Source organism: Diaporthe citri (genome assembly GCF_014595645.1).
Source record: "Diaporthe citri strain NFHF-8-4 chromosome Unknown scaffold_4, whole genome shotgun sequence".
Lineage (NCBI taxonomy): Eukaryota > Fungi > Ascomycota > Sordariomycetes > Diaporthales > Diaporthaceae > Diaporthe > Diaporthe citri.
In genome coordinates, this window is record NW_025064849.1 from 5,568,740 (window position 1) to 5,596,553 (window position 27,814).

The window sequence follows — 27,814 nt, forward strand, 5'->3', positions numbered from 1 at the left end:
GCAGGCCTTTCCTGACTACACCAGCCACGGACCAGACCAGGCAGACGGAATTCGCAAAGATGAATGTCAAGAGCCATATCTGGTTGTCGGCTGCAGGGAGTGGTGGTAATTTGATCGGGCCGCGCGGTCTCCAAATTCCAAGCGACAACGACAAGGCAATAAGAGAGAGAGTAAACTGCGCACGCCGTTAGTCGAATAGGAACCTGTGATTTTGATGGTGGCGGGATATCCTTGCCTGTATTATCCCGAATGAGCGCCACCACGTGCACCATCCGAATAGCTCACCGAAGTGGATGCAACCGCCTCCGCTTACGCTGTGGAGAGAAGCTGTGGACATTGAGGCGAAGCTCGTTGGACGGATTTCAGTGTCAGGTGACAGACAAACAAAGACTTATGTATCTGATGATGAAGGATCTCGTTGCGGCTGTTTTTTGTGTGCCGTGTGTTCATATGGATGTCGAAGTCGCTCGCGGACGAGGCGGGTCAAGAAGGTTTTATACCTGGGCAAGGAATCACTGACACACTCATATGCAGGATGCCACCAGTCATAACCAGCCACGAGAGAGCCAGAGTCACTACTAGCTGGCACGTTTGCAGATCCAGATGGCAGAGGTAAAAGGCTGGCAATTTCGGCGGGCCGGACCCCGCCATTAAGGCTCTTCGATCCTGGACACGGAAGATAATAGGGTGAGAGGGGATTGACCACTCAACAGTGGTAAGTACTGGAAGCCATACCATAACCGAGTGCTTGATGGGGAGTTCCAGGCAGCCATCCATCGGAGGGGCCATGTAAAAAAGGGAATCCCAGCATCCACGCTGATCTCAAATTTGCTTGTGGCCCATACTTTACTTCGCTAACAGTTCTGTCTTCCAAATCATAACAGGCTTTGCAAGGGCCGTGAAGGCCAGGGAAATGGCGAGCCATGGACAAGTGTTTTGAAAGATAGATGTTCTGGCAGCCGGATAAAGATGGCTTCGCGACAAATGAGCCTGCCCCACCGAGGACCATCACACGCTCGTCCAATTGTTGATGGTGGCTTGATCAAGTCACTCACCTCCAGGCTTGTATACAACAGGGGTCCAACAAGACTCGTCCATGAGGTAGCCAAGCTTTGCCCTTTCCTCCTTTTCAACACGAGAAAACTTCCACAGAACAAAGTTTCATTGCTTAGCTCACCATGAAATTCTTCACGAAGACCTTCACGGTCCTCGCCGTGATCATGGCATATGCGCACAACGTGTTGGTAGCGTCGGACGACGAGATGGCAACACTCTGTTTTGACCAGTTGACGTGGTTGCCGTACATCAACGCCTGCTTCTTCAAGCCTGAGAAGAGCGACGCCGGTCAATGCAGTATGAACTCCATCTAGTGTGGCATTTGAAATGTCGTTCTGACTTGGCTCAAGAACCCTTGGATCACCTCTTCGACGGTATCGACTGCACCGGTCCTCCCGACGTCAAGTTCGAACCGACCAAGATTCTGGTGGGCGAACCTTACACCTGCTACCTTTTCAAGTAATTCAGCGGGTTCGATGCCACCCGCCTCACACTGTTGGATATTTCCGTATCACGCATTTCACGGGTTGGTTGAGTGTTGACATGGCACCCTTCTGCAGGTCAGCGGATTGCTCAGGTGATTACGAGCAGTTCAAGGGCCGATCCGACATATACGAAGTCACCTCTGACTACTGGGGACTTCGCTGCGATCAATCTTCCTAGCCGAAATTTCAGAAGCATTGGAGATTTCAAAGGCATTATCATGGCTGTAGGAAATCTGGCAACGAGCACACCGAGGGTTGGGCTCGGACGCGTTGGCAGTGAGATCCAGCATACAGCTTTGCCCACATCCATAGGCGGCGAATGGGACCACCCCACGGTAGTTTTGGAAGCGATCAATTGGAAGGCTATGATTTCCTGAACAAATAATGCCGATACATGACACGTTATTGTGTGTCCCGTGGGGCACGGCGTGACCAACAGCGGCCTGGCCGTCTCCAGCGTCGAATGACACCCTGGTCTTGCATAATGGATTCGGAAAGTGCCCTTAGTCCGCGAGAGATGCGGTGCTCGCATGTCTTCGAGCCTGTTGATTCTACCACTCGAGTTAACCGTCCTCTTGACAGCACCAGCAACTCTACACACGTTACCATACTTTGAAGCAACAGATGCGGAGTCTCAGGTATATGGCACAAGCATTCATGGATTGACAACTTTCTAGGCACAGAGTAAGAAGAATTTGGGATAGAGGTTGAACAGGTGGGGTCGATGAAAGTTAAAATTGGCTCCTCTAGCAACAGGTCTTGGCCTGATCCCAAGCTCGGTTATCTCATTCTGCACCAGTTTTCCCTTCCATGCTGAAGAACTATGAATCTATTTATAACAGATGTTGCAAAGGATACACCACCCTTGCATCACCCCTCACGGCATGTCTACCGACTCATCGCTCAGGCTAATAGCCGCATGGATCGAGCATGGTTGATCCCCTCATCAAACTCAATCCCACCGCGATCGCCACGGAACATCTAGAACATAGGCTTAAGCTAAACAAAGTTTCCAAACCCACTGGCACAAACCGGAAAAGCTAATGCCAAGGCGTTTTCGACGACTCGGGCCCGCGGGCCAGCGTCGTTTGTCGAATCAACGGCACTTCCTTGGCAAAGAGAGGAGCCTCACGAAGCGGAGTCCGGAATCTGAATAGCTTCGCCCCTTGTGTACTTATACTCACTGCATCGCCATGAAGACAATTCTGCCATTTCTCAATCCCACCCTGCCCAGTTGATCTTGTCTCAAGTGATTCATTAATCTGAAACCTCTCCCGCCCAGTCACTCTTTTTGGTCCCGCCTTTCTGAGCCCCTTCCACCATGTGGAGAGTCCTAGGGTCGACGGCTGCACTCGCTGGGGCAGCTGCCGCGATTCGCAGTGCTTCGTTAACAACTGCGGCGCCCAAGTGCCGCGTCCCTTACTCGTTGACCCGCAACGACTCCGACCCCATCGGGGCATGCTCCAGCGACCTACAGGTCATCGGGGGTGTGCCAGAGGTTATCCATGAGAGTGCCATAACTCCCACTGGCATCGCGGTGGACCCCGAGCACAACATCTTCATTACGTACGCCCGCAACATGGACATGAAGAATGACACCATGACGAAGGCCACGTCTTTCACAGAAGAGATCCCATGGCCCTCTGAGCAGTGGCAGAACTGTGCAGAGGGCCAGAACGCCTCCACCTGTTTTATCAATGTGCAGAACGTCGTGCTTGACTCCGTTGGTGGCTGGTGGGTGATCGATTCTGGTGTTCCAAACGGCGCGTGAGTATTGTTCCCCTTCCACTTGTAGCCAGGGAATATCTCCGGCGGCACCTTATAATACTGACGCGTTTGCATAGTGCAGTGCCAGTACCCGACGGGCCGAAAGTCATCAACTTCAACTACACCACCGGCGAGGTCATCCGGACCTACATCTACCCGGTGGACCAGTGGTTCGCCAAGCTGCAGCTGAACGACATGAGGGTCAACAACACCCTCGGACCCAGTGGCTACGCCTTCATCACAGAGGATACCCAGTACGGTTCCATCAGCACCCTGGACCTGGGAACAGGCGAGTTTATCCGCCACCTTTACAACACGACATTCACCCGCCCCGACGAGAGGTTCACCTCCATGTACAACGGCGAGCCGATCCGCAACTGGAACGGCACCAAGCCGTCGTACATGAACTCTGGTACGAACGGTATCGCCCTGGCCTCCGGAAACGCCTACTGGGGGGTCAAGTCCTCCCACCGCTGGTACTTCGTCTCCCAGGAGGCACTGATCAGCGGCCTCACCGACGAGGAGCTGGCCGCGAGGGTCCAAGTCCCCGGCAACATACCCTCGGAGCAGGCGGGCTTCACCGCCGACGACAGGGGCCGTGTCTACACCATGGCATCCGAGGTCAGTGCTTGCTTCCATTCAACCAAAAGTCCTGCATGATCGAGAAACAACTCTAACGCCACCTTTGATAGCAAAACGCCATCCTGTACGTCGACACCCTCGAGTCCGAGGTCACAGACCCGGCCACCGCCGTCCCCGCCGACGGCTCCGGCGTCGTGCCCGCGGAGAACCTCGCCCACAAGACTCTCATCCGCAGCGGGCTGGTTCAGGCCGCAGACACGGCATGTATCCTTGACGGGTGGCTGTACTTCAGCACCAACCAGCAGGGCCTGGCCCCGATGAGGCAGTACAACAACGTCGACCGACGGAGGGGGCCGTTCAGGAGCTACCGGTACTGGATCGGCAGGGGTCCGGCTGTTTAGAGCTTGTACCCACCCTTGTTCGAGAATGTCTTTATATACTTCTAAGCGCATGTAACACAAAGTCACTGCAGGATAACGCCTACGGTTCAGCTATTGGCAGTGTGAAAAACGGCCGAATCAGCCGGATATGTGTCTCTTGCGCGCCAGCAAGCAGCTTTGTGGTTTCGAGCAGCTGCAGAAGAGCCACTCGTATCAGCAGCTCCGCCACCGCCCGCTTCGTGTATGCGCGTGACCTGGACTTGCATAATGGTGGTTCATGTCGCCATATCATTGGTCGTATTCACGTGAAACGTTGTAGTTGCCGCCGAATACGTATTGAAGCGAAGACTTGACAAAATAAGGCTCTTGCGCAAGTCCACATTCACGACCCCCTCCCCTTCCGTCGACAACTCATTTTTCGGCCTCTGCTGCGCGTTCACTTTGTTAAAGAATCTGAAATTGGACGTCCCTGTTTCCTTTGCCTATCAGCCAAGATGGCGGAAGTTCTGGGTCTCGTCGCCTCCGGCCTCAGCGTTGCGCAGATCGCAGGATCCATCGTGATCACCAGCCTCAAAGTCAAAGCCCTGCTGGACGAGGTCAAGGATGCACCGGAAGGCTTGAGGAACATGCTTGACCACATCGAGCTCCTCGCTCCTATCCTCTGCGAAGCGACCGCAGGGGGTGACGAGGGCGCAGGCACGAACCTGGCGCTGTTACCTGCGACCTCACACCTGCAGCAAGCAATGCAGAGAGCACTCGCGGCATGCCAGGCAGCGGGCGAGCAGCTCGAGCTTTTGGCTAGAAGCCTCATGTCTCAGATCGAGGCGGCTCGTGGCGGTGTGAGGCGAAAGCGTGCCGCGGTCAAGATCGTGCTCAAGAGGGGCACGCTGGCGCAATACGAGACACGCCTTCAGAGGACCGTCCAGCTTTTGAGCTTGGCCCAGAGCACCTACATGATGTAAGAACGAGCCTACGAGTTGCCCGTTTCGTTATGTATCCACGACGAACACTCATACTGACATGATTTACCTCTTATCCTCAGCGCGTTGCAACAATCACAGCCCGAGACCATCGTTTCCCAGCTCATGTCCGCACTTGCTCTTTCACGTCGAAGCGCTCACGACCCCACGATGATACCCCACGACGGGAGCCCGACCCAGATCAACCGTCCTCTTACGGTGACAGAACGCCGAACATCGACTCACCAAAATGCCAGCGCCTTTCACGAGTGTTGGCAGCTGGGCCTCGCCAAGGTGACAGGACTCGTCCGGATCCATACACCGCCAAGAGACAAGGATTGTCAGACAACCAGCTCAGCACAGGACCGAGTTCTGCGGATCCAGGTGCAGATGCCTACATGGCTTTGTGCCTCCGTTTTCGACGTGGTGTTCTCTCGAAGTTATGCTGGCTGGGACTGTTCCTTGAACGTGTACGGCCGTCTGAGGGAGGGTTCAATGGAGTTTGATCACGTTACGGATGCTATAATTGATGACGACGTCGAGGCAATCCACCATCTATTTCAGGAGAGACGGTGTGGCCCACGCGACCTTTTGGTGTGGCACGAAGACGGTGAAGAGAGTCTGCTTTCGGTAAGTGATCTAGGACCGTCGCGTGTGCACATGGCCATTCCCTGCGATCCTGCAGTAGCCGCGGCTTTTCGCTGATGAGAATGCAGTATGCAGTGGGAGCTGGGGCGTGGCAAGCATCCGTGTACCTGCTCAACTACGGTGCATCCCAGCCCGACAACTTTAATGAGTGCCTTGGTTGGTGGACGCGTCACAGCGAAAAAGGTGCATCTTACGTCGCAGCCTTGCTCGAACACGATCTAAACGATGCGGTGCGAGTGAATTGCTTGGTTCCTTGTTGGAATGATTTGGATTCTTTCACCGATCTGGTCGGTCGACTCTGGCCCAACAACGAGTTCTACACTGAAGATTTTGAGATAACACGATTGCGTCTAGCGGTGTACAGCGAAACAAGAATAGGGGGAATCTGGTGTTCACCTTCTCCTGCAATTTTTCAACATCTTTGCGGATCGCCATCTCCCACACAAGCAGGGATCATCACAACTATGAGAGTTCTATCTTGCATCACTTGGGCACTAGGTCATATAGTGTGGTGTGATTCAGATGTTGCAAACGAGTGGTATAGCGCCATCCGGGATACTGCACTTCGACTCGACAAATCCCTCGTGATGCCAAAACGACAGATCCTAGGGTATGGAATGGTTCGAATGGATTATATACAGCTCTTTCCAACGTACACGCCGTTCACGGATATGTTCCTGATCTCTATGATTGCCCTCCCGGGTTGGAACAGGCATCCGAAGTGCGCTAGACAGCACAGGATAAGGCAGCGGCTTGCTAGCTGTGAAAGGGCGGTCCAAATGTGGCTGAATATACTTCGAGAGTGTGGAATCGACCTGCTAGAGTATGGCAGACAGGAAAGGCAAAGACTGAAGGATGAAGAAAAAGGCTATGAATTTAAAATATTTCGGGATGTGTGGCATGAACCGTCGTTGAGTTGGAAGGATCTCGACAACGGTCAGTTCGAGGTAAGGTTGATCGGCTTCGAATACGGCAGTGAGACAGGAGACTGGAAGCTGTGGTGGTCGGAGCCAACAGACGGTCTGGTTGGTGACTTTTGGAGGGAAGTTGAGCCGGAGCCACTCTGCATTCCAGGAAGCTGGGGCGAAGACTTCTAGTTAAATATGGGGAACGACGCTCTCTTTGGCCCTCGGCCCCGCTGACTGATGAGCACCATGGCAAAGTCCCGTTGAATACATTTCTTGTCACAATGGCAGGCCACAGATTTATGCTTATGGACCTAGGAAGTCATTTGCTGACGCATCGGTATCCAATTTCATTAATAGATATTCAGCCTCCTTGCCAAATCAACTCTTCTTGATCCCATTATTACAAGGAGTTACACAGCAAACAACACTCATGAAAACTGTCAGAGAACGTACTTGGCCACAAATACGAACACATGCCAGCGCCGTGTCCAGGTCCATCACGACATTGCGAGGTTCGCAGAGTGGAAAGCATAGAGATTCATGGGGAAAAAAGGTTCAAATATTGTCAGCGACAGTATAGAATCTACAGCTCGAATGGTATCTCTCAAGTCCCCCTCCCCTCCCTCCTCTCCCATCGCCCTCGAAGAGCTCCTTTTTGAATTCGCTATTCACATACACACGAACAAATAGCCGTCCTGGATCCGCAAACCAGCCCACGCAATGACACCGTCCAAGAAAGCAGAGAGGAGAATCGACCCAGTCGTTCATACCCTCTCCCCAATCCGTCCAGCGCACCGCGGCAGCACCAGCCGCTCTCATCACTTCGTCCCATCGGTCCAGTCCCGTGACAGGGGTGTACAGTTTTGTGCCAAGCATCAACCAAGATCGGTCTTCATATATCAAGTGTGACCCGCGACACGACTCAGGCAAGCTGCTCAAGCAACAAACTCCCGCCTCGAACTCCCAGCCTTGGCTGCCTTGGCCGCTTTGCCTGTTCCGGCAGCACCGGTGGCTTGGGCCGCAGCAGCACCGGCGGCCGGGGCAGCTGCAGCAGGAGCAGCAGCAGGCGCAGCGGGAGCAGCGCCCGCCATCTGGATAGGGACGACACCACCGAAGGGGCCGGCACCGTTCTTGTTCGCAATCTTGACAAGGCAGACATTAGACTGGTCGCCAACGGTACCGCTGCAGGTCGTGCCGGCGGGGACAGTGAACGTCATGGGGAAGTCCTCATTGATGTTGGTGGCGCGCTTCTCAATGACGCCGACGCTCTCCGCGAACCGCCGCAGCACAGACTTCTTGTACTTGTTGTTCCCCCTGGGCGGGTTGCCGTTGTTGCCGGGGACGTCGAGCGTCGTGGTCAGCGGGACGCCGTTGGCGAAGTTGCCCGTGGCCGTGGGGTCCAGGACGGCAAAGACCTGGCCGAAGCCGTCGGACGTCACGACGTGCCAGGTGCCACTGAGCGACGAGTTGACCTGCGGGAGGGTCGTGCCCGCCTGCGCGGTCGCCTGGGTCATGAGCTGGTTCACGTCCGCGGCCTGGATCTTGCCCGTGTCGGTGGTCTTGCCCAGGCCGTCGCTGGCCGGGTTGCGCTGGTTGAAGACGGTGGTGTCTACCTCGGTCTGGGTGGTGGCGAAGATGGTCAGCTTGGTGCTTCTTATGTGTAGTGTAGGACTGTGTACTTACGACTTTGTTCTTGCCAGTGAGGGGCACAACGCCACCCTGGATGGCGAGGGCAGTGCCGTTGCCGCCCGCATCGCCAGTAACGACATCAACTCGGCCGTGGGCGGCGACGAGGGGAGAGGCGGCAAGGGCGAGGACGAGGACCTTGGAAAACATTGTGGCTGGTGTGATGTATTGACGGGTATGTGTGTATGAATCCTGTTCAAGCAGAAGCGAAGTATAGACAGTGGTGATTAGAAGCGAAGAAGGCCCTGCCTTGAGATGAACAAAAGAGCTGATTAGAGAAGAGGAGGATGGAGATGAGGATGATGATGATGAGAACGATATGATCGACAGAGGTGGGCAAGGCAGCTCATATTAATACTCGACTGCGTCAGGAGGTGACCGTCCAAATGTAGTGAGCCCAAATGCCGTGCGTCGGCGGGTAAGGCCGCAGGGGATACTAACACAAGCATCACCAAGCCTCGTTTGGTCCAAACACCAGGCCTCGATCAAGGGTCGCGCGCGGTAGCGCCGTCTGACTGGCTCGCGAGGACCATGGCGAGGAGGCATCGCGGCAAATGCCCGCTAGAGGCAAGATCATGAGGGGCACGAAACACTCGAATCATCGCTACCCTGTCGTGATGGCCCCGTTCCAACAGGTGGAGGAGGCCATCGACGCCCACGCCGACGTAAGTTTTCAGTGAAGGCATACGACCCGGGGTCAACCATTGGATCAATGTTCGTGATGTTGGGCCTGCGCCTGAGACGGCTTGGCAAAGAACGTCCAAGCCATGTCAGAAGGCTGCCACCTCAAGTCGCTGGCTTGGGGAATCATGCGACGAGGTAGAGACCAGACGAAACCCATAGCGAGGTGGAGACTAGTGAGGATTGATCACGAACACGTGCCCCAGGTGCGATGTGGCATTTCCGCCGACGACGATGGGGGAGATGGGATGAGACCTGGCGTGAAACTGGTGCCAGCCCAATACGGGCAGGATATGTGAGAAAGAGAAGTCATGACGCCTCGCGGTTGAGTCGACGACATGACACGCGAGGCGGGAAAACACAAGGGGGAGAAGGGGATGGGAGTGTGACGAGAGCTGCATGTGTTCGGAAGGTCCCAGTGAATCCCTGCTTTGATCCCCCGGGTTTCTTCGTTTTGAGGATCATGAAAATCATCGTTGATCTCCCAAGGCTTGGTTTCTTGTTCCCCAGGATGTTGCACAGCCTCGGTAGTTCCACCCGAACTTTCACCGCAGGTACGAGACGACACGTACCGTGCGTTCACCACACATTGAACGTCCGACATCTGACATCTGCCATCTCAGGTCTGCCAAGATAGACTGCTTGATCGAGCCTAGATGTCGAATATTCCCAGATATCAGAATCATAACATGGACTGATCATCGGACGTCCGGGAAGAGCTGCAGTGCTGTGCACGAAATAAAGTGTGGCCCAAGTTTTGAGGCTCCGAATGCTTAACCAGTTCGGCAATCAATGATGTGCACAAGCCTTTTGAGCCTCTTCGATGGGGCCTGGCACCCATTCGGTAAGAACCCGAGACGATCTCATTAGCGCCTCGACGCCTTGATCGACGTGCCCTGCTGTCAGGCACAGTCGCGCCGTCGAAGGGGGCGCAGTGTCAGCCCCTGTTTGCGAACAGGGGTGTGCTGGCATGCAGCGAGTCGGTCTCTTTTGGCGTGGAGATTGTTAAAGTGCCGAAGCCATCAGCCGCTGCAGTAGACGAAGGAGTCTGTAAGAGCAGTCTCTGATTTTTCAGTGAGCAAAGACCCCATGTTTGCTGAGTCAACGCCGTCTGAAAGGCCAGCCATGGTGGCGTTCGCTGTCAAGGTGAGGTCTGAAGTGAAGAAAAAAAGCTTAAACTACATGGTAGTTCTGAGGCTCTGCGCGACACCTTTGAGACGTCTCAGGGGTCCCGTGGTGGGGGAGCACAGGGGCGTGCCATTGGACAAGCAGCCACCGTCTCGGACTTTCTACTCTTCCAAAGTTGCCTAGCGCTCGTTCCTTGCTGTCTCTGATGGTGACTAGCATTGATTGTTGCGAGCCAGGCTGCGTGCTATTTGTCCCAACATCAAGGGGCCTAGGTTTGGCCTGATGAGTTCGCAATGCTACCGGACGGAGAAGCGTTCGAATGAAGTGACCGTCCATCCAGCCAGCCAGCCAGCCGCCAGCGACGGGTGGCCCCGACCACGATGTCTCTGGATTAGCTCGCGACGAATCTGCACGGTTGTCTTCTTTCTGGCTCTTCAATCAGGAGTATAATGCATGCCACCCACTGACAAGGGCATGTCTCATCGACCGCTCGCATCAGCTTTAGATTGGGTAGCAATGACGAGGGCCATCTGGAGGCGTCAGAATGTGTGGGCGGGAATCGAAAATCAACTCGTCTTGGTGGCTTGGTGGCTTGGTGGCTGCCGCCTTGGCCGCATGGCCCGCAAAAACGCCCAGAAAGCTTGTCAGTGCAGCCGCTGGTGATGGCCCTGGGCACGCTAACAGTCGCGCGCCAAGCCACCAAGGTCCAGACGACGAGGTCCGCCGGTTCGAACGTGCTTGGGAGCTTGGGGGCGTTCGGAAAGGGGAGTCTCGCCTACCCCATCGTCTTGTGCTGTGTTCGCGGCATTCATGCCTCTATTCCTCATCCTCAGGACGAATGCATCTTGAACATTCCAAAAACCGCTCTTCCAAAGCCACGCTTGGAAAGCCACGACAATTGTCCTGACAGCGCCTGAATACACCGACCACCGTCTCCATACCCAAGTACCATCCATTCTACGCCAGCGTCGAAATGCAGAAGACGAGCCATCCAAAAAGAAGTGAAACTAGATACAAGTCAAAGAGAGAAAGACATGAAGAGGTATATGCGTTCCCATACGAGATCGTCAGTTCACCTGCCAGATTTCGCTGCGCTCGCACGAAGGTCATTGCCGTACAGGAATGGTATCATCTCCCAGCCACACGTCTATATACCGCAAAACAAGGCAAGCCCCTTTAGTAAACTATATATACGCGAATGGCGCGTGTGGCCCCCCTATCTATATCACTGGAGGTGTCATGTCTCCATGGCCTCAAATGCAGACTCCTATATGTCCGCAAAGCGAGCACGTTTGACAGGACGGGCCGGAAGCGGAGACTGAGAGTCATCACGAACGTCCCCGGCAGGTCGTGACGAGGAGCTTCCCGCCAACTGGTCGCCGACTGTAGCGATTGACGGCTGGATGCTCTTCGACCTGTCCAGTGAAGTCTCCGTGCCCGGCTCTTCTCTGGCGTTGGCAGTGCCGCCGGGTAAGGCTGCATCAGTGTCTTCTGCATCAGCGAAACGAGCCCGCTTGACAGGTCGGAATCGAATACGCAGCTTCTTCTTTGAGCTGTTCGACCTCGCCACCGGCTCATCAAGGCCAGGCTCGGCATCCTCTGCCGGCCTCTTGCCCTTCGCCTTTTCTGACATCGCACCAGCGTGGGTCGGATCTTCCATCAGAATGTCCTCATCAGGGTCAACCACCTCGCGGCCAAACTCGCGGCCAAATATGTACTGCGGGACGGCCAGCGGCGCCATCTGTGCTGGGCCATCCTCGTTGTCGACATCCGGCAGAGGTATTATCTTCGCATTCAGGATCCAGTCGTAGATCGGGCGGTCGTCGAGTATGGTCTTGCACCTGCGGTGCTCCGCCTGCGTCATCTTCGTCTTGCGCTCCACGATGAGCTCCTCTATGCTGTCCTTGAGCACCAGCGTCTCGACCGTGACCCTCTTCTGCTGACTGATTCGCCTTACTCGCCCAATTGCCTGCGCCTCGACTTGCGGGTCCAACACAGGGCCGATAAAGTATATACGCGATGCTGATTTCATGTCCAGGCCGAAGGCGGCCTCGGCGATGTCCATGAGCAGGACGCGGAACTTGCTGCTGTGCGTGAAGGTGGAGACGTACTGGGCGCGACGGGCCACGGAGATGCCCTTGGCATAGATCAGGTGGTGGATCTGCAGCATCTCTAGAATGCCGGCCAGGTACCAGGCAATGTTGTCGTTGTCGTAGAACACAATTATTTGTTCCTCCTTCTGGTGCATGGCTATTGCGTCGATGAGATAGGATAGCTTCGCGGAGACCGTCGATATCAACTGGGTTTCTGCCAGTGGTGCTGCAATTTCAATGCCCTCTTCAGGTGTTTGCGGTGGAGTTGGAATTCCCGTGTCGTTCAGTCTAATGGCCGCCAAATGGCCTCGTCGTGGGTTGACATGGTCTTCACCCAGTTTCGTGTTGCCGGCTAGAGTCTTCTCGGCGTTTCGGGCAGTAGTGGAGGTCTGTGGTGGTTGGGCGTCATGAATAGCACGGCTTTGCTCTGATGTGCCCGTCGTAAGGAACCACCCACTGTTCAAGTACGTGTTCAGACCTTCGGTCGAGCCCAAGAAAGGACGCAGGGCCCTTTGGGCTGCGATCATCAACTTCCAGTTGGTGCACATCAGGCCAGTGCTGGTCATATAATCCACTGACCAAGCCTTGAGACATCCAGCTGGAAAGTGGTCGATGTAAATCGGCATTTCATGGAAGACATTCGCTGCACGCTTGACTCTGTTGCCCACGGCGATCTTTCCGAGATTTATTGCGGCATTGAGAAGCGACTGGTCAGCGTCGTTGATAGAAACATCCTTTTGCTCCAAAAAGCTCTCCGCTGTTTCAACCGACTTTTGAATCTCAGATGCAGAGAAGAATGAGCCACCGAAGAAAATTGCTTGTCTCAGGTTGTGGACCAACTCAACCATGGACTTGCGATTCTTTTGATGAAAGAAGTAGTCCTGGTCGGTCCGCTGAGATTGAACAGCATTGAAGATGATCATCATAGAGAAGAGATTCATGGAGAGCTTGTCCTGGTAGGATCCCTCAAGCTTGACCACCTTGGAGTCGACCGCTGGCAGCATGTGACTGATCTCTGAAAGTCGATGTCGGATGATCAAGGAGTTGAGTGTGGAAGTAAGGCATTCTTTGCGGCCTTGAATCACGTAGGTCTTCCAATCGCCAAGGGTATCGCGGTGGCTGTGGGTTGTGTTTGACCAAGGACGAGCCTTGAGATAGAAAGTTGCGATAGATCCAATGCGCTTAAGGTCCTCAATCTCCTGCATAGCGGATGACTGTGCCATGGAAGTGTTGGAATTGCTATTCTTCTCCATTCCGAATAGTCCCTTCGCTGGTGTTCCTGTCATGATCCAACGGGCGTTGATGTGAAGAGCTTCCAGAGCCTGTAGCAAATCCGTCTTGATGCTGCTGAGTTTGATGTGGCCAAGTTTGTGACCCTCGTCAACAATGCAACGCTTGAACTGGACTTTTCCAAGTGAGCAATTGAGTGAGTATGATCCATCGGCCTCGGATCGCTTGTAACGTGACCATATCTTCTCCAGCCGCGTCACGGTACAAATGACAACGTCGCAGTGCACCAGATCATCTATTGATGGGATCTCGTTGGAGGCTGCACCCCTGCTCTTCTTGGCTGCGATCTCAAGCACCCTGAGGCCCTGCATGTGTTTGGAGATTTCCTGTGTCCACTGCCTCAGGAGGTTGGGAGGAACTATTATCAGAGTCGTATGGCTGACATAGACCTTAGTCGGAGGAAGATTTGTATCGGCTTCAGACCGTCGAGAAGCCCTTGCACCAGTTGGCCTCGGCAGATAGTACCACGCGGGGTTCTCGATGGCCCGGATGCAATTCCCGTACCGTGAGTCGATGTAGCGCTTCCAAGATACGCCATTCTTTGTGGCAACCGCAGCTGCCATATCCATCAGAGATCCAACTGTGGGACGGATGTTAAGGTTGTCAGAGCGGTAGAGCTCCGGTATGACAGCTGGTTGGTCTTTCGTCGCGGCGATGAGGGCGAGAGCGATCAATGTCTTGCCCGAGCCCATTTCCTCGGCCAGGATTCCGCCGCAAATTCGGTCGTAGTGACGAGGCTCAATGCGAGCTTCACCAGTGTTTGGGTCGTAGTACCAAGGCTTTCCATGTTGATCCATAACGTGTGCAAGACGAGGATCGAGGACGTCACCAGGTTCCTCCTCCCTCTGGAGCATCAGGGCGGCTGAGCGACACTGGTAGGGGTAAAGCTCGGTTTTCAAGCCTTCGACTGTGCTAGACAAAAGGTTGGCCATAGCCTCTCGGGATTCAAAGTGCCGGAGCAGCTTGATGTCAGGTTTTGGCGATGGAATAGTGTTGAACATGTCGAGTAGTGACATGTCCTTGTCGGAGCCACCACCTTGGGATGACAACGGAGGGAAGTCCTGGGATGCGCCGTGCTTGGTCAATCCTCGCCATGTGGAGGGCGAGTAATCGAGAGATGCTAGAAGGGCTTTCTTCTTGCCACGAAGTACAGGATCATCCCGAAGAATGAGGCTGTTGAAGGAGTCGTCGGGAAGTACATGAACTCGAACGACTGCAACACTCCCGTCGTCGTGGCCGGTAGTAGTCTCGAAACGGACCCATTTGCGGTCCAGAAGCTTCGAGTAGGGGCGGATGGTGTCGTTCACATGTTTGCAAACGAGACATCCAGCAGCGATATAACGGTTGCTGTCTGGCTCAAAGCCGTGACTCGTTGACGTGTTTGAAGCCATGCTCCATCGACGGCCTCGAGATGACGCCCGATGGTGGGGGCAGAGATGACTGCGTCGTGCTCGGATACGGGAACCCGGAACAAGCGGACAGCTCTGAAGCTTACTTGAAGTGCGACATGAAGACTTGGAAGATGGCCAAAGTGATGGCTTCGACGCACACGAGATTGGACATGCAAGTGAAGGCGGACGTTGATCTGGTTGATGTTTCGAATCCAAATCGAAGCAGGTGGATGCCTGCCTGCTAGCTTGAGGCTCAGGACAGGTGGGGGTGGAGTGAGTACCTGGCTAGGTACTTGGGTACCTTGATCGACGTACCCCAATACCAGGTAGGGCTAGTCTCCGCCCCACTCCCACTGTACCCATTTCCCCAAGAAGTGGAGGACCCTTACAGGCCCACATAGGGAACGACAGAGCCATATGTGCAATGCACTTCATCTCACGGCCACCCCACAAAACTCTCGACGAAAGCCCGAAATCTTCTGCCACAAGACATCACCGCAAGCACCTCAAAAAACTGCCGTGTCAAATTCAGCGTCCGTGACACTCGAGTCTCGAGTCTGGTTGACATTACGTCGAGCAGTCCGGTATCCGACAATTACTTCCAGAAGGACAGTGATTCCATAATTCAAAATGACAATAGCTACATTCCGACCACACACATGCCTCATGAAGTCCCATTCCCATCTAGCAGGCAATGGCAATGAGAATGGCACTTGGCGACTCTTCACATTATGCAAAGAAATTCTTGATCGATTTGTGACCTGAGAGCTCAACAGGTACGCAATCTTCGGATGGCACTCATCAACGCTGGTGTCTGTCTATCCACATCGTTTGTCTTCCAACAAAACGGCTCTCTCCAGGCTGCACGCACAGCTGAGCCGATGCATCCGAGTCAGTCTTGGAAGCAATGCAAGCCCAGTGGTGCATCCATGGAGGCCAATTCGCCGTCTTCAATGACGATACTCCGTCCAGACAGCCATTCTATGCCTCTACTCTACAGCCTGATACGGAGCGGCCCCTGCCAGTGCACAAATGTGGCCCTTCAGGGGCATCTTCATGATTCTGCAGTCACAGCATGCAAACGAAGACTTCTCCACAATAGCACTGACCCATCTCTACTGCATCACTCAAGTCTGCAACAAGACACCCAGCCACTGGTCTCACTGCCAGCTAGAGCAAGGCTGTCCTTTCCCACCACGGTGCTTTGGCAAGACCTCGGAGACTCTCTAGCTCCATCACGTCACTGTTTTCCAAATTTGATATTGATATGCGAAATTGGTGCTGGTTTCCGCTCGCCTGCCAACACATGCATCCGTCGGCGTTTGCCGTGGGAGCAACATCAAATTGTGCTGGTTTGTTTGCCGTTGGGTACACCTGCGTGCGAACGTTTGTGTGCTTCAGGCGAGATGATGAAGCACACATCTGCACACATCAAGAGTTATTTCGCGCAAACGGTACGATTAGCGGTGTGTCAACCACACGATCGACCACAATCAACACGGGAGCCAGCCTGTCTGGTCTGGTCAAACCCCGAAAAGTGATGTTTTCATGTTGCTTGCTACACCGAGCTAATGTGCTTCTGCTTGCCAACCTCGTAGTTTGTGGCTGTTGACCGCACACGTCGGGATTGACGCACTGTATTGCATCTAGATTTCTTCTGTGGATTTTCTTCACAAGCAAACTGCCTCTGTCGGCTGTCTCCGATCATGACGGTCGGAATCGTCCGCTTCAGACACTCATCCCACGAGCAAGGATCAAGCATATACAGACACATCTCGCCATGGACTGAAGTTGTGAAGATCATTCCTCTGCATCATTCTACTTTATATATGACACACTTTTTCCAGAAACCACATCCATCATGTAGGCAACCCAATCCACTTACCACAGATGCCAAGTCCCTCATCCCGAGCCATTTGATCCCATGACCTCTTTCGACATGGACATCTAGACCCAGCAAATATCCTGGGGCAGCATCATCACAAAGTCATACCGGCGCAAGTATTTGACACACAAGAGCTGTTGAGGTGTCCCCCAACTCTTCGCGTTGGCCCGCGATGAGGTGGAGTATGGTATCCTCAGGTGCAACCGAACCGCACAGAAAGCAGGGCTGGGGGAGCCTGACCTGGAGGTGAAGGAGAACTGGACGCGAGTGATCTTTCCCATCTTCCTCGAGAGCCTGGCAAACCTCAAACGTGTCAAGGAGGCCAGTTCTGGTGCGTATGGACTCACTCTGGTATCCCCCCCCCCTTCTAACGGCTAACTTCAACGAGCACAGACCCAACCCGTCCTCTGGCGACAGCTCGTCGGCAGGATTGCATCAATGCGTACCATGAATCCTACCTTGTCGGGTCAGCACTCACAGGAGAATACCCCTTACCGAACGAGACATGTGTTTCGCCTTTTCTCCAAGGTTCACACAAGCATACCACCGGCAAGATATCACATTGTTCCACGTTTTTTCGAAGTTCTTGTTGGCTAACGAAAGATCCATTGCGACAGAAACTCCATGAATTCCCTCGAGACGAGACGAGGGACAGCCGGACGACACCCACTTGTCGTTCTCCAGCTACGCTGTGAACCGAACCGAGGACAGGGAACATCCGTCCCTCTTCCCGGTCAACAAGGCACGCCTCCTCGGTGCTATCACTCGCGGGCCCTTGTGTGCGCTCGATCCTCCAAATCCCATGCAACAAGCAACATGGGTTCTTCGGATGACCTCCCGGTAGTTAGGTTCGAACCCTTCTCTCTTTCGTCCACATACTGCGTGTTGATATCAACGATTGACGGCCCAGCACGGAGCCCCAACGCAACCAGTGCTGTCTGCGATAGCCACCGCGTATTGCCAAGCCTGCTCCTTGGCCCTCGATTTCATCCTGGGCGACTTGGAGACTGGTTGAAGTCAGCTGAACAAGCTCCCAGAAAAGAAGACCAACTGCGAGGGACGCTTGAACACAATACAAAAGTCTTTGAGAGAGACCCATCATCTGTCTCCCGGCCCCACGAGACAGTCATGTGGTCTCTGTCCTCAGTCTTGTCGATGGTCCTAAAATCTGGTACAACGTCAATATGGCTGACAACGACGACCTCATCAACCAGCTGGCCCCCGGTAACCCAGTGAACCCAGCCACTCTCTGGACAGGTCCTATGCGCTGGCCAATTTATCCTCTGCGCAACTACTTCAGTGGTACCTGCCAGCCTTCAACATCCAGCACTCCAGGGCAACTCTGGGCTGTCTGTTGGCTGAGGCCACTCATTTATTTGCTCGGCGTATTTGGGTACCCATCGTCTTGTTCAGGATTGCCGAGCTTGAGGACTGACGAATTTTCTAGCTTGTTGTCCACCACAACGACACATGCAACGACATCTGCTACGACCCGAGCACACCATTTTACTTCAGTCATTCTTGTCTCGACTTCCACTTATTTCATCATTTTTCATTCCGCGATTCATCTATTCACTCCACTTGTGAGTTCAATTTCTATATATATTGAAACGATCATTTCAAAAGGGCTCCGCCACCTCTGCCCAAACTGTGGACGCCTCCATGACGCGAACGATGAGCTACGCACGTGGGCCGTCGCTACAGATCTCCCGTCGCCACTCTACCCCGGAATTTCCGGACAAGCTAGACAACATTGACGTTTGGGTCGTCTCGACCACCTCCCACCGGCACGTGCGAGATCCGCTCCTTGACAGTTCACGCTCGACTTCCACTCTGCTGAAGACGATGCGGCCGCCCCTCACCCATCACGGGCCTAGGCCAGAGGTGCAACCGAGCTCCTCCGCGTGAGGGTGATGTTTTCCAACCACGGAGACTGACCGACAGCAACACTTTCCGCTTCCCGGTGCCCTCGTCTGGATCAGTGGCCGCGGACAACATCGTGCGCCAGGCCTCGCCCCCACCCCCTCCAGGGGTCAGTCCCCTCGCAAAGCCCTTTCGCAACACCCCGAGGTGCGGTTGAAATGTGCACACCAAGCAACATGGAGAAAATTACCGATCTCCCCGGCGACATCATCGAGGTGGACCTGAGTACCTAGTAAGAAGGGGAAAATGAAGCTGTGGGCCAGACTTCGCCGACTCGTACAGCTGCCTCCGCATGGTTGCCACCCGCTACCAACCACCAGACGACTGCAACCCGTCAAACGACCAACGACAAGGCGGCAGCTGACGAGGCCTCGAACCCTACCACCGTCGGCCTGGACAAGTCTTGCTGATGCCATGTGCGGGAGTGTGTGTCCCCATCTGATATCTCGCCCTTTATCGCAGCCAACCAGGAACCCGGCCAGCCGGCGGGCGCAGAGATCGAAGCTGAAGGCTGTCCACGCCGCCGGAGCAGACCGAGAGGAGGAACAGCGGACCCATGCCGCCGGCGAGCAACGGCGTCCCCGGGCGATCGAGCTCTTCCACCTGCCAACTACCTGCGGGCACAAAGACGACGAAATGGAGAGCCAAAACCACGTGCCTCCCTCATCTCACCACATTGTGTCGACTGTGCTCGGACCCAGTCCTTCTGCTAGTAGGGCGAATTTGTACCGCTTGCTTTCATGGTCTTGGACGGCGAGATGGTGTGCTGGTATTTAGAGTCGGGTTCCATCCTGCCGCACTCTACCCACGGAAGGACAAAGACCACATGATAATGCTGAATTCATGACATTGATCAGCAGTTGGGAAGTTTCTCGAGAACACAACCATTCGACACTGCGATGGGAAAGCTGCACCCGCTCGCCGTCGACATCCTGGTCCGTCCAACATCCGACGGCAAGTCGAGACACTCCTCCACGCAGCCGGGTGGAGGAGATCCGACATATGGCGTCTGAACTCGATCCCACGTTATCGGAAGACTTGATTGCTGCCAAGACCCGCTCTGGTCCATTCCCGAATCGGTGCAGATGAAGTCCAAGATGCCGCACCCACCTAGTCCGTCGCGAAGCTCGTCAAGAAAGTCGGACGCAGGACCAAGGGCAAGGACAAGGGCGAGGCCAAGCCACAATCGATCGCGAGCATATCACGCATCGACAAATACCCACCTCTGCTATTGACTACGGCTGACGGCGTGCTTCAATACCGCTCCACTGCAAACACGGCAATCATGTTCAACTTTCTGAGTTATTCCAATGGAAGGACATCATTCTTGATCGATCTTGGGGCTACTAAAGCCATGCAGAAGCATATTGTTCGACAGCAACAAGTCCTTCTTCAGTCCATCAAGTGGCTGTAACAACACCATTTTGCCTCACCAAGACCTCGCAGCAGCGACCCTTTGGCTCCTGACGACTCCATGATCTGGACATCCCATCAGAATAACGGGAAAAGGAGCTCCTCTTCACGCTCAACTGTCTGGACAACCTCGCAGCAGCTCAGACCGTGGACCCATGCCACAGCAGCGACCATAGTGCCCGGCGCCATGTCGTCCACACACCCGGACACCTAGGCATCATCTCGAAGCTTGCCGACCGGCATGTCTCGCCCTTGAGCACCTCCATGCTGAACACGAAGGCCAACACCGCAGCCATGCCACGGCTTTCATCAGACCAGAATCGTTTCATCCGGCTCTCTCACCAAGCCCACACTGCATCCGGGCGCAACATTTATTTCGGTTGTTCTTGTTTCATATTCTACTTATTCATTTTCAATTTGCCATTGCACTCTGAATTCCCTTCGAGGCTTCATCTCATATATATATATATATTTGAAACACGAATATGAAAAAGGTCCCCGCGCCATCCCTTCAGCAGGCCAGACACCAGCCACAGCAACCCGTCACCCCGAGGACTGGGCCCAGCAATATAGCAGTCGCCTGTCCGCCATGGGCGCCCCAGGATCACCACGGCACAGAGCCGTATCATCAGGGCGGGGAGAAGTCGCAGGAAGATATCACGGACTTCTACAGCGCCGGGGGCGGTGACAAAAAGAACACCACGAGCAAGACAAATGTCGGCGGCCCCGTGATACCAAACACACAAAGCATCCGGGCGCGGCGCAAAGCCGGAGGAATGGGAGAAACTGGACAAAGAGGACCTTGAGATGCTCCTTGAGACGGCGCTCACAGGATGGAACACTCGCCTCCTACAGGAAAAGATCAGCAAGGCCAAGCAGGATGGCAGGCAGATTCTTCCATTGGTTGTTAAAAACGACAGGACTCAGATCAAGGTTCAGTCCAGCGACACGAAGCGAATCCAAGGAAACTGCCTGGATATCGCCAATGTGTGCATCGTTCCTTTCTTCGACGGTAGTAAGCCGCAAGCCAGCACGAGATCCGTATCTCCAAGGTTGCTGAGAGCCTTGAGAGTCAATCCAAAGGACACGAGACCCCAAAGGGAGACATGCTGAAGACCCGGTTCGACGCCTTTACAGGCTTCCTCAGCCAGATGTCCAGCAGGCCGCTCGGCCCATCTGCAGAGGCGATCGCTCCTGTTGCCTACTTCCTCGGCCTGCTCACTTACCACGCCGCAGCCGCGATGGTCATCATGTCCCTGGAGAATGGCACTGCAAAGCTTGTAGCTTCAGGACTGGTGACCAGGACAAGTGGACTAAAATCCAAGGCTTTTGTAACCACACGAACCGCGATTTTCGTCTTTGGCTGGACGATTCGCTCTTCGAAACCGTCACGGAAGAAAGCGCCTCTCACCAGAAGTCTGCCTCTCCGTGCAACCCTATTGGAAGAGATCTTGGAAAGGATCCTCGAGCGCTGCTGGCGACTTCTCCAGCCTGACTTTGTTCGACCCCGGCTGATCGACCGCCGCTTCGATTACGACTGGAGACAACGTCGATTCCATGTCGCGCTGTTCATCCACAACCGACACCATTTTGCCGTACGACCAGTCTGGTTCTCTCTCACCTCAAATTGATTGTTTATATCTCACCACCACTGCTCCATCCAGTGCTGATACACGACCGAGTCTGCGCGACAGAAAGGAGCAGGAGGCTGGTCCAGAGACCAGGTCCTCAGTCTTCGTCCTCGTACGTTCCTCATCCCTCCTTTGTATTAATTCTAACTCTGACATAGAGACGAAACAATGGACTGCTTCACATCAAGGCGATTGACCTATTCCAAAAGGAATCAAGGGAGCAAGTTCGAGATGGACGTCGCTGGCCAACAGCGGACCAGTCACCCACAGTAAGTGATGCCCATTGCTGTCGGAGACTACATACCGTACGATCACTTACGCAAGCTCCATCCAAAGAGGCCGAAGAGCCACGCTGGTGATCCGCTGGTACCAGAAGGTAGCCAAGCTGAGACAAGGCTATACCGGGCACGGCGAACACCAGCAGCAGAACCTCTATGCGTCCTGCCGACTACTCCTCTATATATATTCATCTTTCAAACATACGCAACCAAAACCAACCGCGAGACTGCTACCGCCGCAATGAACACCTTATGACAGACAGGAATGTCCTATGGACGTCTCGGGTCTGTCTGCCGAAGAGGAGGACCCGGAGCTCCCAGAGCTGGGCATCCTCTATGCCCTCCCCGAGAGACCGGAACTGAAGCTTGAGGACCTTCCGATGGTGGTCCAGGCAGGGTGTGGACTACACGTACGCCATGGGGACATTGGTATTGAGCGCAGAACCCAAAGGGCGCTGGACACCGGCATTAACCCTCAGGAGCCTTCCCTGAGGCACGTCATTGTCCACAGCGGGCTGTACATGATGAACATCCGCCCGGGAGGCGAGGTGCACGCGGAGCTCTCTCCACGCCTGGTGTCTGCTCTTGAGAAGGCGGACGAGAAGGACGGAACCCTCCAGGACAAGAACAAGGCCCTTGTGTTCCTCAAGGTCCCCACCGAGCACACCGCACACTGGAACCAGATGTCCTCGTCACATGGCCCAAAGTGACGAACGGCTGCAGCTTGCGAAACACAGAGGTTTCGGGATAACCTTCCAAGACCACTCAACCAAGCCGGTGCCAACCGATGAGCTTTTCCGTCTGTCACATTTTCCGGGGCGAAAGTTGAAACCGCCGACGAGCCGCAGTCCAACATCAGAGAAGCTGCCTCCGTCATGGGCGTCACCCGCTCCCGTCCGCCTGCGGTTGCACAGACGACATTGGGAAGTCGGTACCCGCGAGCCTCCTCCGCCTCGCCGCTCTGTATCAACTGTGCTCAAAAGGCCCCGTGTCAGAATGGCTGTCTTGACACAGACGGCAAGGCCAAGCCAGCCCAGGGCGTGAGCCTCTGTTGGGATTGTCTTCTGGAGCTGCCTTGTGCTAACGATGCAAACTGCGAAGGGGTACAGAAGAATGACTTGGTTGGGTCCGCGTGTCTCACTCGCCTCACCATACTGCACCAACTGTACCTCAACAGAGTCCCTGTGTCGGAAAGGCTGTCGTGATACAGACAACGAGGCCATACCAGCCCTGTCCAAGGGGCTCTGCAGGAAGTGTCTTGAAGACTTGCCTTGTGCTAACGGCGCAGACTGCGAAGGGGTGCAGAAGAATGGATCGGTCGGTTTGCGCTCGAGGTTTAATCTTGCCGAATGCGATGGTTGTCTTCTAAAGAAACCCTGCACGAGAAACAGAGTCACTGTGTCGGAAAGGCTGTCGTGACGCAGACAACAAGCGAATAGTAACCTTGTACATCGGGCCCTGCGAGGAGTGTCTTCTCGAGTTGAATCCCTCCGCGGCCCGACAGGCGGACCAAGACTGCACCAAGTGCATTCCTTGGCCAGCTTACCGTCGACGACGAGAGAAGGCCCAGGCTGGATTACGACCCGCTCGAGGGCGCCAGAGCGACATTCGCCGGAGCGCTGAAGAAGCCGCTGGACCTCCTCGACAAGACATGACGCCGCTCCTCGTCGAGCTTGAACAGATCTGCTTGGAGAAGGCCACCACGTGGCCTTATTTCGCATAATCAGATGCATACTATCGCGTTCGCTTGCTACGGCGGCAACCTGGGACGCTGCTGCCACAGTTACACTGACCAAATCTTCACGATCCTCCAGTTAACTGGTTGAAAGGCAGCAAGCTCACGCACTCGGACCTTGCTGCATAGTAAAAAGAACACAGGAACAGCATCTGCCGCCAGCTCGGTGGAGCTGGGACATCCCGCAGGATAACGGCAGCCGACCTGACCGTTTCGCGGGGTGTGCACGATTCGGGCACAGGAATATCCTGGAGGAGAGACCGCTCACCCCCTTCGAGATGATCACCGTCTCCAAGGGCAGGTCCCTCGCCAATCTCCGGCGCATCTTGAGCGGGTCATGCTGGAGGGTGGCGAGGGCCTCATCATCAAGAACCCGTACTGCCAGCACTGCAGCCAGAACAGAAAAAGAAGACAGCCAGTCATCGACTAACACAAATCCATACCGGATGCAATTGCACGGTGCGACGACGATTTATGTATACTTAACTTCGAACAGCGACACGAAGATCTTCAGGACGCACGTCGCTGGTCCCATCTTCAACAAGCGGGCTCTTCCCTTGGGTACGCGCCAGTTGATGACAGACATGGCCAGCTTGTGAAGAGGGTTGCACTATTTACACGAAGGGCTTTTTTTTTTTTTTTTTTTTTTTTTTGGGGAGGGGTTTCTTTTTTTTAAAAAAAAACAAGAGCCCTGGTGAAGGCGTCGCGGTGCTCAGCTGGGCCCAGCAACATCTTGCCAGGGGGGAGACGGGCGACGCCCTCTTTTACTACGACGCCGCTGTAGCCAGAGACCCCAGCGACTACCTGGTCCCACTTCAAACGCGCGACCACCCAGCTCTCCCTCGGCCGCACCTCGCAGGCCGCCGACGACTTCCAGGAGTGCCTCCAGCCCGGCGATAAATCTACAGCACGCTGGCGAGCTCTCCTGGAGGGCAATGCTACCCAGTCGGTGACAATCTACTCATCGGCACGTCTGATCCAGAGGAGGCAAGAGCCTTTCGACACAGCATGTCCGAAAAGTTCCAGATGGTTGATGAGGGTCCTTGCACTTTCTACCTTGGGATGAACATGGAACAGACTGATGACGGAATCGTACAGCGGCTCCATGACTTCGGACGCAGCCGGTGTCGTCTTCCACCTTTTTCGGCCTGGCTATACTGGTGTCTACTTCCCATTTCATACCAGCGCACACAATCACTTGAAAAAAGTGAGCGAAGAGATCCTCGATCAACAATCCCGCACCTTTAAGCGATTATTCCTGATGCAAGAATCAATGGTACCGCCCAACTTCATGGTCGAGCCGAGTAGAGACAGTCGACCTTGCCGACTTGTACCCGCCACGACCAAACAACCTTTCTAATGGGACCTTGTTCCCTACTAAATGCACCTACCTAGGTATATATAGTTAAACCCTACCTATTCGAGTTTTACACATGCTCCGTCAAGAGACGTTGAGGCTCTTTTGACACACCGGCAGCAGCTGACACAGTCAACACTGAAGTATCTGGACAACCTCGCAGCAATTCGATCTGTGGAACTCAGTTTCGACACAAGGCCTCTCCTCGAGCATCACTTTGAGAAAAAGTGGCGAGAAGCCTGGTGTTTTGAGCAGAGGTCTGGACCAAGACTTCAACCCACACCTAGGTTCCAAATCTGAGTGTGGGCTCGCAGGAGAGTGATGCAGGCGTCGGCGGCTCCTTTGACACCTCTGCGATTTGCGTCGCCATGTCGCGCGATGTGAACGTCGAGACGCCTCCTCAGGCACAAGGTGGTCCTATCGGTATGTTTCCTCTGCATCTTTCCAGCCCCGTTACACCGACTTACGGTTGCTAGACGACGATGCCGCAGAGACCGCCTCGTCCTACACTTTTGACATCACACAGCCTGTCCGCCGCATGAACGTAAACCCAAGTCTTGACCACCAGCGGATGCAGCGATCCCAGAGACTGGGCGCCAGCACCAGGCCGCATCGTGGATGTCGCCCGCAGACACGTCAAGGAGCTCATCCGTGACGGCAAGATCGGCTGCTTGACCTCATTTGCCGTTTTGCAATCGAGAGCAAGACTGAAGGCTGCTGCACTCGGACTCAGCGTTGGCAAATCTTGCCCAGAACGACTTGTTCGACCAACGGACGTTCTTCATTGGACCCGACTGTGATGCCCCAGCCTTGTCCAATATCGAGACGGTGGTCCTTGTCAAGAAGAAAGGCGGCAAGATCATCTACGATATCATTTGCGAGAGCCACCATCTATATATCGCAATTTGTCATCTGCTCTTCATCGAGAGAAACACCATGCCTGTCTTCGTTCCGGCAGCTAGAGGCGCCAACCTTGGCACCCTGTCTGGCCCTTTTACCCCCGAAGACAAGGAATGTCTTGCAATTTTCTTGCAGATATTCCAAGTCGACATCACCGACCCTAACGTTCATGATATGCTGATATGCACGAGGCTCGATTTTACCTTCAGCCGCTATCTCATTAGCACCCACAACAACTCTGTGCTACTCTGAGACGAACCAGAGTGGGAAAGACATACGTCGCCTAGTAGGACGATCTCGTCAGATTTCAGAGTGCTGTCATACAGGTGCCAGACACGAACACATTTCCATCGGGGTCTACCACAACAAACTCATCAACACCATCAGCACTATCATCTCAACACCGAACACACACACCCGCTCCTTCTCGACATGGGTAGTCTTTCACTTGAGGTCTTGGGACGGATCCTTGAGCACTGCGTATCAGGCACTTTCCCGTCTGGGTATCGACGAGCCAGAGTGGAAAATACGTGCCCTCCAGCAGGACTATCTCGTCAGACTCCAGAGCGCTGTCAAACGGGTGCCGCGAGTTTGAAGGCCGCGTGCGATGCTGAGGACACTCAGGGCAACATCCAGGCTCAAGATGATGATGAGGTGCGCCGCAGAGGAAAAGCAGAACAAGACAGACAACAGCGGTACAGCTGCAAAATCAAGATTGCGATATCATTGCTAGCCAGGCGTGCTGGCAACCCCGTCAACATGGATGCTGCGCAGGATGCTCGAGGACTCCCGCTTCCACAAGCAGTGCAACAAGACGGACTTAGGTCTCGGTATCCACGAGGTCGACATCGACCACCACTGGGATCGGCTTCTAACTATGCCCAATTGTTCATGAGCTGTGCCAGCGGGTCAATACAGCCATCTCGGAGGTCAGGCGCCGGCGACCAGGCCTGCAACCGGGAGATCGATTGACCTGGCGCCCACTGATAGCCACAGGTGGGCCTGTGTTGTTTTAATTACCACATGTCGATTCTATATATATCCACACCTTTCGGAATCCGTGTGCCCACGGGGCACACTACCAACACAACTTGCTCAATAGCATACCGGCAACATGACCAGGCCAACCTCAACCATCTGTTGAGGGCCTACCTAACAAGACACCCTCGGCATTTCTCTTCACTCCTCAAGGATGTGTATTGTTGTCGATAACCATGACAAGCAACGAAGACACTCTTAGAGACGTCGCCGCTGGGTCTCGAGAGGGAGCTCGGCAGTGACAAAACTCAGCCGTCACACGCCAGCCAACGTGTTCCCGATAACCCAGTTCATAAACTGGCTGAACGGCTCCGAATTCTCCTGCGCGGAGCTTGCAGCAGCGGCCCTTCTCGACCGCACGCTCAGTGAGCATGATACTGAGTTTGAGGAGCGGAGGCCGCTGATCAATTTCGCACTCAACGTTTTGGACAACATCGCAGCAGCTGCAGCATGAAGTCCTGCCTTCGACTGATGCACCCACCGCTTTCATGACTACGCTACATCTTCGATGTCGATGACATGCTGTCCATCGCAATCATGGTATGCTACTTCTCGCCACACCCCGGATACAATGTTAACTTTTACCAGACGAAGCTCACC

The 27,814-nt window shown here is 54.5% G+C and overlaps 8 protein-coding genes across 8 annotated transcripts; 6 read left to right on the top strand and 2 right to left on the bottom strand.

The window, feature by feature from the left end:
* Window positions 1-1,178: 1,178 nt before the first annotated feature.
* INS49_010618 (uncharacterized protein) lies at window positions 1,179-1,519 on the top strand (the record flags this gene model as incomplete). Its single annotated transcript, XM_043171343.1, has 2 exons — window positions 1,179-1,353; window positions 1,407-1,519. 2 exons carry the CDS (start codon window positions 1,179-1,181, stop codon window positions 1,517-1,519), a joined length of 288 nt encoding a protein of 95 aa, XP_043025908.1.
* Window positions 1,520-2,862: 1,343 nt separating this feature from the next.
* On the top strand, window positions 2,863-4,291 carry INS49_010619 (uncharacterized protein; the record flags this gene model as incomplete). Its single annotated transcript, XM_043171344.1, has 3 exons — window positions 2,863-3,308; window positions 3,386-3,929; window positions 4,001-4,291. The coding sequence occupies 3 exons, from the start codon at window positions 2,863-2,865 to the stop codon at window positions 4,289-4,291; spliced, it is 1,281 nt and encodes a 426-aa protein (XP_043025909.1).
* Window positions 4,292-4,764: 473 nt separating this feature from the next.
* Window positions 4,765-6,099, top strand: INS49_010620 (uncharacterized protein; the record flags this gene model as incomplete). The annotated part of the gene is made up of 4 exons (XM_043171345.1): window positions 4,765-5,228; window positions 5,313-5,859; window positions 5,946-5,997; window positions 6,053-6,099. The coding sequence occupies 4 exons, from the start codon at window positions 4,765-4,767 to the stop codon at window positions 6,097-6,099; spliced, it is 1,110 nt and encodes a 369-aa protein (XP_043025910.1).
* A 1,621-nt stretch (window positions 6,100-7,720) lies between these two features.
* Window positions 7,721-8,621, bottom strand: INS49_010621 (uncharacterized protein; the record flags this gene model as incomplete). The annotated part of the gene is made up of 2 exons (XM_043171346.1): window positions 7,721-8,404; window positions 8,469-8,621. 2 exons carry the CDS (start codon window positions 8,619-8,621, stop codon window positions 7,721-7,723), a joined length of 837 nt encoding a protein of 278 aa, XP_043025911.1.
* A 2,926-nt stretch (window positions 8,622-11,547) lies between these two features.
* On the bottom strand, window positions 11,548-15,054 carry INS49_010622 (uncharacterized protein; the record flags this gene model as incomplete). The annotated part of the gene is made up of 1 exon (XM_043171347.1): window positions 11,548-15,054. One exon carries the CDS (start codon window positions 15,052-15,054, stop codon window positions 11,548-11,550), a length of 3,507 nt encoding a protein of 1,168 aa, XP_043025912.1.
* A 3,984-nt stretch (window positions 15,055-19,038) lies between these two features.
* INS49_010623 (uncharacterized protein) lies at window positions 19,039-20,276 on the top strand (the record flags this gene model as incomplete). Its single annotated transcript, XM_043171348.1, has 5 exons — window positions 19,039-19,087; window positions 19,145-19,248; window positions 19,325-19,549; window positions 19,723-19,869; window positions 19,977-20,276. The coding sequence occupies 5 exons, from the start codon at window positions 19,039-19,041 to the stop codon at window positions 20,274-20,276; spliced, it is 825 nt and encodes a 274-aa protein (XP_043025913.1).
* A 484-nt stretch (window positions 20,277-20,760) lies between these two features.
* On the top strand, window positions 20,761-22,894 carry INS49_010624 (uncharacterized protein; the record flags this gene model as incomplete). The annotated part of the gene is made up of 6 exons (XM_043171349.1): window positions 20,761-20,959; window positions 21,024-21,290; window positions 21,359-21,884; window positions 21,958-22,018; window positions 22,065-22,175; window positions 22,448-22,894. The coding sequence occupies 6 exons, from the start codon at window positions 20,761-20,763 to the stop codon at window positions 22,892-22,894; spliced, it is 1,611 nt and encodes a 536-aa protein (XP_043025914.1).
* Window positions 22,895-25,644: 2,750 nt separating this feature from the next.
* On the top strand, window positions 25,645-26,428 carry INS49_010625 (uncharacterized protein; the record flags this gene model as incomplete). Its single annotated transcript, XM_043171350.1, has 3 exons — window positions 25,645-25,699; window positions 25,753-25,890; window positions 26,010-26,428. The coding sequence occupies 3 exons, from the start codon at window positions 25,645-25,647 to the stop codon at window positions 26,426-26,428; spliced, it is 612 nt and encodes a 203-aa protein (XP_043025915.1).
* Between the last annotated feature and the right edge of the window lie 1,386 nt (window positions 26,429-27,814).